The 13325-nt window shown below is 44.2% G+C and overlaps 1 protein-coding gene across 1 annotated transcript in view; it reads right to left on the minus strand.

The window, feature by feature from the left end:
• CLIP1 (CAP-Gly domain containing linker protein 1) overlaps positions 1–13325 on the minus strand; it is a 121718-nt gene that overhangs the window by 61494 nt on the left and 46899 nt on the right. Inside the window, 4 exon segments of the mRNA XM_060170421.1 lie at positions 502–605; positions 1234–1431; positions 5070–5292; positions 7357–7481. Coding sequence (XP_060026404.1) covers positions 502–605; positions 1234–1431; positions 5070–5292; positions 7357–7481 — 650 coding nt within the window.

The raw sequence follows: 13325 nt of genomic DNA on the forward strand, positions 1-13325 counted from the left end.
TTCTCTGTCTCACGCAGTTTAGCACCTGATTTCATCCTGACCTGGATAATTCTCTAATTGAGAGTTTTGTTTTCCTATAAAGGTAATGAGTTTCCTGAGGTCAGGGCCCCTCTGTCACCCCCCAGACACAATACGATTTCATTAGATATGCAGAAGGCGTTTCATAAATACCAGGTAACTGGGCCTAGAAAATCCTTTTTCCAGGAGTGGCTCTAGGTAGAAGCTGGGTTTGAATTAACTGACTCAGGCCATCCTCTAGAGGATGTTTGGCACACAGTAGGTGCTCAATAAATAGTTGTTAAATTAACCAGGGCACATTTAGCTGGTTCCAAACTTCTCAAAAAAGTCAAATCAAAGCAAACCCTCCTCACACAGCACGAGGAGTTCAATCTCCACTGAACACAGAGAGAGTCCTTTGGTTCTAAGGGTTTGACACCAACAAGGCTGTTGATGGGGGGGTTCTCCCGAAGGCTGTTTAAAAGGAGAACAGTTCAGGATCACCTTCTCTCCTCTTCAAGTTGGTTGAGAAGCTCCACCTTCTCCCTGTCAGCAGCTTCCACCATTGCTCGCAGCTGGTCCATCTTGGCCTCCAATTCCAGGACATGCTGGGGAAGGCAAGGGTGTCGGTGAGTGGCCTCCTTCTGACCCAGATGCATGCCCAGGGATGCCTCCAAAGAGCTACGGCTAAATGGTACCACTGTGGGTCGGCATTACTCAAAAAACCTTTTCGCATTAAAATGCTTTCTATGATCTCTTATGATAGGTTATTCTCGGCAGCACTCCTGGGAGCTAAATGATGAAAAACCACACCATTAAAGAAATAAGGGGGCAATGTTAAAACAACGCTCATCTTTTTTGAGCTGAAACTCGTACAAAGCATAATGTACAAAACAGGAGCCGTCGCCACTGGTAAGGTCCTAGTACACACGCTCACCTGACACAGACAGGCCAAGAGACCTGGACGTAAAGACCAAAAGAGTGCAACAGACTCGAGAAGAACAGAACTTCATCTTTATGATGATGCAAACTGGTACCCCAGGGCACAGCTTTCAAACAAGCCCAGCAAAGACATCTATGCTCCTTTCCAGTGCGCTCGAGACCAGCTCCCCGGCTCCAAGCACCAAGTACACTGTTCAACCTCCTCCCTCAATTTAGAAACCATCACAGTCTCTGCAACAAGATCAGCTTAGAACCTGTCACCATCTCTGCAACAAGGTCAGTGTCAGACTTCACCTGGTCGTGTCCGTCCCGGGCCAGAGCTAGCTCCTGCTCTATCTCCCCCACGTGGCTCGTGGCCTTGGCCACCTCCGCCCTCTCTAGATCCCGTTCAGCCAGCAGCTGCTCAATGTGCTGCTGCTTCTCCTTCAGGGCCTCCTGGAGGGCAGTGGTGCCGGAGATCTTCCTGGCGTAACGGGAGGAGGTTTCGGTCAACTGCAAAGGAAAGTTAAAGAAGTGAAGGGCGATGATGCTATCAGGGATGCAAGGAGGGAGCGATGCATGCAGGCAGGTGTCTCCTCAGCAAAGCAAAAGCACCGCCCCAGCTCGCAGGCTTGCCGAGGCTTAGGAAAGGCTTTTCATCGAGGAAACAAGACAGCGTGTGCCTCCTGTCTGCCAATTTCACAAAGAACCCAGCAATGTAAAGAAGCCATGGAACAACCGGGAAGATGCTTAGAAGAAGTGGCTCAAAAGCAAAGGTGCCCTGAGCTCGGCTGACGGGGCCGGGTAGGAATCTAAAAAATTCCTCAGAACCCAGGTACCAAGCTTCTCTAGACTCCGTTTCGGCCTGAGCTTCATGAATAGTTATCTTCTTGTTATGACAGTCTGGCCAATCTTTTGATCCTTAGAGTTCGGGATTAGACCTGTTTTTCAACTTCTCAAGCTTCTAAATACCATTACGTGACCAAGAGGTCACGCTTGGAGTCACAAACCTTCTTTCAATTGATTACGTAGCTGGATCTCTGTCAGGATTTTCTTCATCTTTCTTTCAAGATGAAAGGCAGAGGTGATTTCACCCAGGAATCCAGCCATGAGGACCTGAATCCCAGTCACCAGAAAGACTTATAAAGACACAAGATTAAAAGGAAACCTGTACGTGCCTTCCAAAGCATGTGTGAGTGGGTGAATGAGAGTGCAAGTACACGTAAGAGAAAGGAGGAAAAAGGGCATAGGGGAGAGGATAGGCGGGGAGATAAACCTGTGGAGAAAGAGAAGCAGGGGAAGGAAGGAGGGGAAAAAATGGGGACTGGAGAGGGAAGGGGGGGGAACAAGAGGGGAGGGGGGAAGAGTGGTGGGCTGAGGCGTGGAGAAAACGTTTCAGCGCTGTCATCCGTTCATCTTTGCTGCTTCACACACCCGATACCTCCTCAAGATGGCTAATCGTCATGTAAAAACACAGAGGACGTAACCTTCCATTAAATGTGCATAGGTAATGTGAGCAAGCTGAGTAACACTCTTCCAAGCTGGGCTCCGGGGGCTGGGAGGTAGTCCAGAAGAGGCCACATCCCTTGGCGAGCGTCTGTCCACGGCCATTTACTTGGCAATCACTGGCTCCGGGTCGACGCCGCTCGACTTCACCCTCTGCAGTCAAAGCCTCGCTTGCTGCTTGAAGGCTCTCCTCGTCCTCCGTCTAGCTGAGCCCCCGGCCAGGACGCAGCCTGACAGTGAGGATCTGCCGTCAGTTCAGAGTTAGGCAGTTTGACAGCTATGAGAGTAAAGTACACCCAAACTGTCCTTCGCTATTTCTATTTAGTGAGATTTCTTGAATTACTTAAGTATATGGGGGGGCAGGGAATTCCTAGTCTCTCTTTTAACCATCTGACCTTGATCTTCCAATTTTACTATGTGGTTATACTTTCTCGTACTAACGTTTCTTCCTGAATACACTAAATCTGAGGTTCCCAAACCCCGCGCAGAGGTACACCCCAGGGTACTGCAGCAAACTCACAGGGAAACACAAGGAAACAGAGCGACACCCGTTGGATACCATGCAAACTACGAGCTGGAGGGGATTCAGTTTCAACCTTGGATTGTACTACATTCCTTTCCATAACGTCATGTCTTTCCGAAGCCGGGTTTTGGCTACTGCCAGACCAAAAGCAAGTACTGTGCAAAAACCAATGTGGCACAGGAAGTGAGGGTGGCAGTGTCCAGGAAGAGTCCAAGGTCTGACAGGATATGCAGTGCCCAAGAAGAGCATGCAAACTAATACTAGTTCACTGTGGTTATTCAAGAATGAATTAAAAATATTCTTTTTCCTTTCAATTAATGTGAACCTTTTTTTTTTTTTGAAGAGCTATTGAATTGTTAGGACATAAATATTAAGTTGTTTGGACCTAACTACTTAATAAACAGAACTGTTAGCTATTTCTTTAGGCCTACGGGCACTGTGAAAAAATAACTGAGACTAAAGGTTCTGTGGAACCAGAAAGGCTGGGCACCTCTGTACTCAATTCTTTCAGAAGATCGCTGTGCATTAAGGAATGTCCCCACTTTTTTTAAGAAGTCACGCTTTCAATTACTCTGTATTTTTGGTATATTCTTTTATGGTGATTTTTGGTTTAGAAACTATAGCCACTCTAAATAAAGAGGTACAAAAACAAGCTGTTTTACAAGGCAAGGAGACTCATTTCTCTTTTGCTAGTTTTCTTCAAAAGAAAATGAGGTGAACTAAGAGGAATCAGAACTGTTCTAAAAAGTAAGAGGACTGGTTGGGGGAGCAGCGGGGGCGCTTGGGCATCTCCAAAGAAACGGACACTTAATTACAACGTAGTAAAAATTACACAAGAAATAATTCCTAATCCAGGGTAGGTACTTTCACGGAATTGTTCCTGGATTAGTAAACTCGATTTCCACTTTAGAGTTTGCTGACCCACTCTGAACAAGCCTTCATCCAAACAGAGGGTTTTCTTCATCCATTTCACTCAAACATTCAAAAAGTTCTTGACAAGCTTTTCTCATAAGTCCATTTGTAATTTTTCTGTTGAAGATGCAGACTTTTATATGCAAAATGACATAGTCCAAACAGGTATTTATTTTACTTGAACATAAGAGGAACAAAGTCCTGAGAAGCATAACCCCTACTTTAAAGAAAGACGCTTCCACTGTTGCCTTCCCTGCCCAAGGTCAATGGAGAGAAGGCAAAACGAGATCAAGGGCCAGCAGCCTTACTGCCCGATCATGACACTTCACGTTCTAACTCCTGTCTGTCGTTCATTGTCATAAAGCAAGATCCTGAATTCAGTCTGGGGTACAACCTCATACTGCCACTTCAAATTTAAACAGTATTTGCCTCACTTCCAGTGAATAAACTAAAGGGTGGGGGGTGGGAGGGAGCAAAGCCAAAAAGTCATTGCTTTGACGCTAAAAAAAAAAAGCATGACATTAACAAACAGAATGAGATGCTGCCTATTTTGATTCTGATGATTTTCTCTTGCTGATCTAAATGGGAAAGAGAGGGAGAAAGTAAGAGGGAGTGGGGGAAGGAGGAGATGGAGACAAAACAAAACATGGCTTTTCCTAGCCTCCTTTCAAGTTCCCTAAGTTCCCCTCTGCATCCTCTGGCCTGAGTCAGGAACGCTCCACACACCAACTGCTTTCAGTGGGTTAGACTATGAACATAACACTAAAATTCTAAGAACATGCCTTTTCTCAAACGACTGTAGTTCCTAAAATTGTTTGATGTCAAAGAGAAAGAGACCCAGGTCCTTGAGGAAAAGGATCCCTCCAATTCTCCTGTCCTTCTGATGCCAAAATAATTTCAGAATACTCAATCATCCCATATGTTAGACTAAGTAGTAGTTACTATAGATTCACCAAGAACTGTTATATCTTAAAGTCTAAGGAACCTGAAAAGGGCTGTTAAAAAATTCTTTATTTCAAACTTGTATTCTTGCTAGAGGTTTTTGTTTTGTTGCAAAATTTGTAAGGACATTCACAAGCTACAGAGAACATTTAGTACAAGGGCAAGAGAAGACTTAACATCTCCTAAAGCAAAGCAGGCACACTGACGGGGTGGGGTTGGGGGGCATTTACAGTGCCTGGGACGCAGAAACACGCAGCAGGAGGCTTACCAATCCTGTCCGACTGGGCTTGCTGCTTACAGAGGAGGCCACAGAGCTCATGGAGCTGAGAGAAGAGGCAGAAGGGCTGCGCGTCAGGCTGGCGGGTGTGGTCGCCATCACCCGCCTCACGGCAGCGGCCTTGGCTTTGGCTGGTGTGGTGGAAGGGAAGCCAATCTTGGTCACTTTGTGGACAGGAGCAAACAGGCCATATTTGGGTTGACACTGAAAATACCTTTAGGGGACAACAACAGGAATAGTAACAAGAAGCAAGTTAATTACAAGAAATACAACTATAACCAAAAAGCTCTCCTGACTCATAACTCGTGACTGGTTTGCTGTGAATTTTACCAACCAGCTGGGGTGGTGCACCAGCCCGTGGCACTCACTGGTGTGCAAGCTGATAAATAACCATAATAATAGTTTTTTTTTAATTTATTATTTTTAAAAATTATTTATTTATTTTTGGCTGCAGTGGGTCTTCGTTGCTGCACGCAGGCTTTCTCTAGTTGCGGTGACCAGGGACTACTTTTCATTGCAGTGCGCGGGCTTCTCATTGTGGTGTCTTCGCTTGTTGCACAGCAAGGGCTCTAGGCACGTGGGCTTCAGTAGTTGCGGCACACGGGCTCAGTAGTTGTGGCTCACAGGCTCTAGAGTGCAGGCTCAGTAGCTGTGGCGTGTGGGCTCAGTAGTTGTGGCTCACGGGCTCTAGAGCGCAGGCTCACTAGCTGTGGCTCACGGGCTTAGTTGCTCCGCAGCATGTGGGATCTTCCCAGACCAGGGCTTGAACCTGTGTCCCCTGCATTGGCAGGCGAATTCTTAACCACTGCACCACCAGGAAAGCCCCACAATAATGTTTTAGAAAACACACTAGGAAATAACAGTATGATACACAGAGATGGAATCACTCATCTGTTACTAAGATTTTACGCAAAGGGAAGGTATTTCTACTATCTGATAAACACACAGCAGAGGAGTGATCCCACTTAATAAAACCTTGCCAAACAAAGGGCAAGAGAAATCAAACAAGCACCTAATTCTGGCAGATTCACTCAAGTAAAGGTGGAGTAGTACTGACACTTGGAGATCTCACGACTCTAGCGAATTATAACAACTTAATATGAAGGATATCAATGATATGGCTTCATAATCGTTGCAGCACCAAGAGATTTTTTTAATCTCCTCGAGGCATTATTATTGTATTTGGTACGTAAGACCTATATGCTTATAATCAGTCTGTAAACATTTTATAAGTAAAATGTTAACTACAACACTTTATACTACTAACAATAATGCATCAGAGACCACAACTGTGCCCAAGGCCTTCAAAGCATCTGAAATGTGGGAAACGCCTCTTGCATTCGTCTGCATGACTCAACTCCCACCCTATCCCTGTGAGGTGAGAGTGGGGTTATCCTCACAGTGGAATAGGTGTGCTTGCCGTCAGTCCTCTTGCCACAGGATGGAATCCTTGTCACCAGATATAAAGACACATTTTGCGTTCTCGTCCTAACAAAAGCAGCTTCCTTCTCCTCACTCCCCCTACCCTCCAACGCCCAGAAACTCTTTCAGACGTTGACTGCTATCAAAGGGAGAGCAGCCAAAAGGATGACATAGTATTTCCTTTCTATTTTGAAAAATGAAATGAAAACACTATAGATGATACTATAATTGTAGAAACATGTCATTACACATTTGTCTAAATCCATAGAATGTATACCAAGAATAAACTGTAATATAAACTACAGACTTTGGGGGATAATGATGTGTCAATATAGGTTCACCAGCTGTCATAAATGGACCACTTGGGTGCAGGATGTTGATAATGGGGGAGGCTGTGCATGTGTGGGGCAGGGGGTAGAGGAGGGATATCTCTGTACCTTTCTCTCAATTCTGCTGTGAACCTAAAACTGCTCTAAAAAAAAAAAGCCTTAAAAATAAATAGATAGGGCTTCCCTGGTGGTGCAGTGGCTAAGGATCCACTAGGACAGCCCACGCACAGCAACGAAGACCTAACACAGCCAAAAATAAATAAAGTTAATAAAGTTTTTAAATAAAATAAATAGATAAATAAACCAAATACTTGCTCAGAATCTACTCAGACGCACTGCACATATTACTAAAACAGACAGTCGAAAGACTCTGATTCTACTGGGGGGAAAAACCTGTACATGAGTCTTAGGAAATAAAAGTGCAGCTCTTCAAAACACTCACGTCCATTTTATCATACACGGTTGGTGGGATCGGCTTGAGCACCTTTACATGCAAGAGGGAGACGAGATTCCAACTGCAAACAAACCTTGTTCCAGCGACAGCCCCATCATTCTTCCCAAGAGGCTCATCCAACTCCACACCACACCACTCCCCCTTGGCGAAGTCTGTCTCCCCAAGAAACCGGACGACGCCAGCCTTCGTGCCACCAACCTGGAGGAAGAGAACGTTAAAAGGAAGAGATGAACATAATTACAATTTCACAGCTTAATCCTTTGCAGCTGCAGCCAATACTGTGTTCCATCATTTCTCCAAGCAGCTCTTCTCTTTTTTTTTTTTTTTTTTTTTTTTTGCGGTACGCGGGCCTCTCTCACTGTTGTGGCCTCTCCCGGTGCGGAGCACAGGCTCCAGACGCGCAGGCTCAGCGGCCATGGCTCACGGGCCCGGCCGCTCCGCGGCATGTGGGATCTTCCCAGACCGGGGCACGAACCCGTGTCCCCTGCATCGGCAGGTGGACTCTCAACCACTGCGCCACCAGGGAAGCCCCAAGCAGCTCTTCTCTTAACCTCCTCTCCAACTCTTCAAAGAGTTCTCTCCAAAGGTTAGCAAAGTTCACCTGGGTGACTTCAGTCGCCAGAGTGATCCGATACCTGATATAGTCCAATAATGAAATCGCCTAGGTGATGCGCAGTCATCAACATTTAGTCCAATTAAAAAAATACCTTATTACTCCAGAGGGAGGTTTCTGCTTCAAAATAAATATTTGCTACAAAAATAAAACCCCTACGTCCTTAAAAAAAACAAAATTCATGCATAATCCACTGTAACAATTGCTGTGTTTATGTTCCCAAATGTCCTTTACATCATTATCCAGGTAAAGCAATAACATGTACATGTTAAAGACAAATATTCACACATCCACACACATGAAATGTAAATTCTTTAAAATATATATATATATATATATATATATATTTTTTTTTTTTTTTTTTTTTTGCGGTATGCGGGTCTCTCACTGTTGTGGCCTCTCCCGCTGCGGAGCACAGACTACGGACGCGCAGGCTCAGCGGCCACGGCTCACGGGCCCAGCCGCTCCGCGGCATGTGGGATCCTCCCGGACCGGGGCACGAACCCGCGTCCCCTGCATCGGCAGGCGGACTCCCAACCACTGCGCCACCAGGGAAGTCCCCTTTAAAATATTTTAAATATTGATATTTTCCACTGTGAGGCTCTCCATTTCTTCACAACTATTAAAATGACTGTTCTTCACATTTTCCGTGAACTGTTCAAAGCTGTGAATCTTTTTAAATGTCTCTTTGTCCCAGCTGTTGTTTGACATAACATGCAAACATTAATTATTTCCAAAATTATCCCATCAGCATTTATTATTTCTTCCTTTGCCATTATTTTTCTATTTCAAATACTCATTTTATCATATTCTCTCTCACATGCACATAAGAACAGATCTGAGTCTTTTTACAGTTTCAAAAGTTCAGTATCTGTGCTACTGCCATGGCATTTTGATTACTACTACTTCACAACCTGCATGATATTTCCTGGGGCTGGCTTTCCCTTATTACTATTATTCTTCAGAATACTGATTTTCTTACTTTTAGCTAAGCTTCTTTTTTCTTTTTTTAAAATTTTTTGGCTGAGCCTCAGGGCTCGCGGGGTCTTAGTTCCCCAACCAGGGCTCGAACCTGGGCCCCAGCAGTGAAAGCACAGAGTCCTAACCACTGGACCACCAGGGAATTCCCTCTCTTTCCTTAATTAAAAAAAATTCCCCAATTATACAAGAGGCGAGTCACCGCAGGCAATTAAGAACATTATGAACAAAAAATAAATGTTATTCCTGTAATCTCAACACCCAGGGACACTCACTGCTGACATTTTGGTCCATTTTCCCTGCTCTTTTATGGCAGCTGTTTAGTATCCACAGTACAGATGTATCACAATATGTACTTTACTCATTTTTCATTTGGGATGTTCACCTTTTTCTTACTGATTAAAAAGGTAACTCTTTATAATGAATTCTTTTCTTTTTTTTTTTGCGGTACGCGGGCCTCTCACTGTTGTGGCCTCTCCCGTTGCGGAGCACAGGCTCCAGATGCGCAGGCTCAGCGGCCATGGCTCACAGGCCCAGTCGCTCCGCGGCATGTGGGATCTTCCCAGACCAGGGCACGAACCCACGTCCCCTGCATCGGCAGGCGGACTCTCAACCACTGCGCCACCAGGGAAGCCCATGAATTAATTCTTGAATAGCCAATGCATTCTCATGGTTCAAAAACTTTTAAATATATGTATCCAGGGAAAAGCCTCTCTTACTAAACTCCTGTCCCTAACTATCCCACCCTCCCCATCACAGGTAGCTACCGCTATTGATGTAGAGTGTATCCTCCTCCCAGCATTTCTTTGTGCATATAAAAGCAAATGTTGGGGCTTCCCTGGTGGTGCAGTGGTTAAGAATCCGCCTGCCAATTCAGGGGACACGGGTTCGAGCCCTGGTCTGGGAAGATCCCACGTGCCGTGGAGCAACTAAGCCTGTGCGCCACAACTACTGAGCCTGCACTCTAGAGCCTGCGAGCCACAACTACTGAGCCCGTGTGCCACAACTACTGTGCCTGCACTCTAGAGCCCATGAGCCACAACTACTGAGCCCACGTGCCACAACTACTGAGCCCGCGCACCTAGAGCCCGTGCTCCGCAACAAGAGAAGCCACCGCAATGAGAAGCCCGCACATTGCAATGAAGAGTAGCCCCCGCTCGCCGCAACTAGAGGAAGTCCACGTGCAGCAACAAAGACCCAACACAGCCAAAAATAAATAATTTCTTTTTAAAAAGGAAAAGTTAATTCATGTTTTTACTCCTCCCTTTCATTTTCACATACAAAAGATGAGCTGTCTTGCACCTGTACTACATGAGCTGTCCTGCACCTCGCTTTATTCCACATCAAGACAGAGAACGTCCTCCTTGTGTTTACAATCGCACGTCATTCCACTATACGGATTCACTCCAGTTTATTAAATCAGCCCCCACTGGGAGACATTTAGGTTATGTAGGTTTACTGATTTAATAAATTTAAAAATCATTTTGGTTAATTTAAAAAAAAAGTCCAATGGGATTGTGTTAAATGTAGACTTACCTTGGGAAGGTAACTTATTTTATCGATCTTCACAAGGAACCAGCTTTTAAGTTTTTCCTTTTTGTTTTTAATGCTCTCTATTTTATTTAATTCACTTTTTATCTCACTATTTCCTTTTTTCCCACTTCCTTGTTGTTTATTACTCTTTCCTTCCTAACTTCTTAAGACCAATACTAATTTGCTTTTTAATACCAAAGCTATTTTGTTCTAATTTTTCTCTGAATATAGTTTTCTATGAGTTTGGGATGATACACATTTTTTTCCAGCTGTATTTAAGCTTTTTTTTTTTTTTTTTTTTGCAGTACGCGGGCCTCTCACTGTTGTGGCCTCTCCCGTTGTGGAGCACAGGCTCCAGACACGCAGGCTCAGTAGCCATGGCTCACGGGCCCAGCCACTCCGTGGCATGTGGGATCTTCCCGGACCGGGGCACAAACCTGTGTCCCCTGCATCGGCAGGCGGACTCTCAACCACTGCACCACCAGGGAAGCCCCTCTATTTAAGCTTTGTTGAAAATGGAAAATGTTAAAGTCTCAAAGCTATATACTTTTTCTCTGAAAGACAAACTCTTTGTGAAACTGATTTAAGGAACCAAAGCAGTTACAGTTTAAGGTACTCTAGGCAGGAGAGCATGTGAAGGGTGACAGAGGGCAGGCAGTCCCCAGACAGTTCAGAAACATCCTGGTGTCATGACAGGTGTCACTGAGGAAAGATGGAGTTGGAGGCTGGAGAAAACTCCACGCAGGAACCGTTGTGTCCAGCACCGCAATCCACAGTGCACAGCAGGAGACACTCAACAAACAGTTGCTGAAGAAATGAAAGGTGACCTTCTCCGTAGGGAACTACACAGAAAAGGCCACTTTTCCATGTAAACCAACAAAAGGAAAAAGATATCCAGTTGAGGCTGGATATTCAGGCTGAGGCTGAATTTGATGGCTCAGAAGAGAGCAAAGGAAGAAATATGCTAACACAGACTAAGTAAGCATGGGCTCCAAGTTGAACAAATTCAAATGCCAGCTCTGTCTAGGAATTAGTCAAGTTGCTTAGTTTCTAAATCTTAGTTTCGGAACTTCCCTGGTGATCCAGCGGTTAAGAATCTGCCTTTCAATGCAGGGGACACAGGTTCGATCCCTGGTTGGGGAATTAAGATCCCACATGACGCAGGGCAACTAAACCTGCGTGCCACAACTAGAAAGAAGCCCTTGCGCCACAACAAAGAGCCTACGTGCTGCAGCTAAGATCCAATGCAGCCATAAATAAATCAATCAATCTTAGCTTCCTCATAAGTAAAATGGTGATAATTACAGGACTGCTGTGAAGATTAAATAAAATAATCCACATAGAACTGTTTAGTCAGTGTCTGACAGATAGTGTGAGAGTCTGCTATGTTAGCAGCCAGTGTGTCCATGCTAAGGAAAGTACTAGTTCTAGATCTGGCAAATGGGACTTTTTAGCACTCTTATTGGTAACCATGGAATGTATGAATAGTAACCTATATAAAATTGGCCTCTGTTTTCTCTGTCCTCTTACACACCTTTCAGAGCAGCAGACTAACCAGCATCACATGAGCAGAACACAGCACATTAGCTAAAGATGATGCAATCTTTCCAGATAATCTGTTGAATTCTTTGGGGGTGAGTCTAAGTTACTGTCATGACAACTGTTTTTCCAAGAGGCGTCTAACAGGCTGTGGGCAGTAAATTCTCCAAACAAACCGTGGCTTCACTCAGATCAGAAGCTTTATAACAAATTACCACAAACAGATCAGCGACTTTTTCTCTAAATGCAGGTAACAGAACATACATCTACCCCCCGCCAAAAAAAAAGCCATAAAGTTTGTTTCAAATGGATGACTACTAGTTCCTAGAATGGGCAGTTTTCTTATACTTTTTCTCTCACCTAACTTGAAATTCTTGACTCATATAACATAATATGCTTTCCTTTCCCCTGTGAAAGATCCTTAGTAATTATTCAAAATATCTTTAACACAGACAGAAAGGCACATCCAAAATCACTCACTTTTCTACTTAATCATTTTACAGTCAAATTTTTTTCTAAGCATTTAAACACGGTTTTATAAAGTTAAGTTTTACTTCTCATGTGTTCCAGAGAACCCAGAGTATTATAGCATGTGCACTTACATTAAGTATAAGCCATAATTTTCAAATCTATGTTTTAGGAGTAGATAACAGGATTTTTTAAAAATATTTATTTATTTATTATTCATTTGGTTGCACTGGGTCTTAGTTGTGGCAGGCGGGCTCCTTAGTTGTGGCAGGTGGGCTCCTTGGTTGCAGCTCGCTGGCTCCTTAGCTGTGGCATGGGAACTCTTAGTAGCGGCATGCATATGGGATCTAGTTCCCTGACCAGGGATCGAACCCAGGCCCCCTGCATTGGGAGCACGGAGTCTTAACCACTACACCACCAGGGAAGTCCCAGATATCAAGATTATTAAAGATAAATTTTACAACATTGAAACAAAAAACAAAAAAGTGGATCCCTACGGCAAACACCAGTAACTACCATTCATTCTCTTTACTTTCAGAATATATACGTATAACTCATAACACTGTGGTCAACCTAAGTCAAAATTAGAAGTCACTTGCTGGAGACCAAATTAATTTAAATTAGAAACTCAGCTAAAGGAAAACCTAGCTGTGGTCAGGCTTTAGCAAATCTCAGGTTTTTCAGCTCTCATTCATTCATTCAATATATATTTCCTGAGTGCTTGGGCCCTGAGGATACAAATATAAACAGAATACAGTGTTGGTCACTGACAGAAAAATTCAAGCAAATATTTCTAGTGAAAAGTGATAAGCACTTTAAGAGGTTTCTACAAAATGCTGTGGGAACAGAGACAAACACCCTTCTTGTAAACTCTTTTGAAAAATAAGAACACTGATAAATTCTGCTGGGGA

This window comes from Lagenorhynchus albirostris, chromosome 14 (assembly GCF_949774975.1).
Source record: "Lagenorhynchus albirostris chromosome 14, mLagAlb1.1, whole genome shotgun sequence".
In the NCBI taxonomy this organism is placed as follows: Eukaryota; Metazoa; Chordata; class Mammalia; order Artiodactyla; family Delphinidae; genus Lagenorhynchus; species Lagenorhynchus albirostris.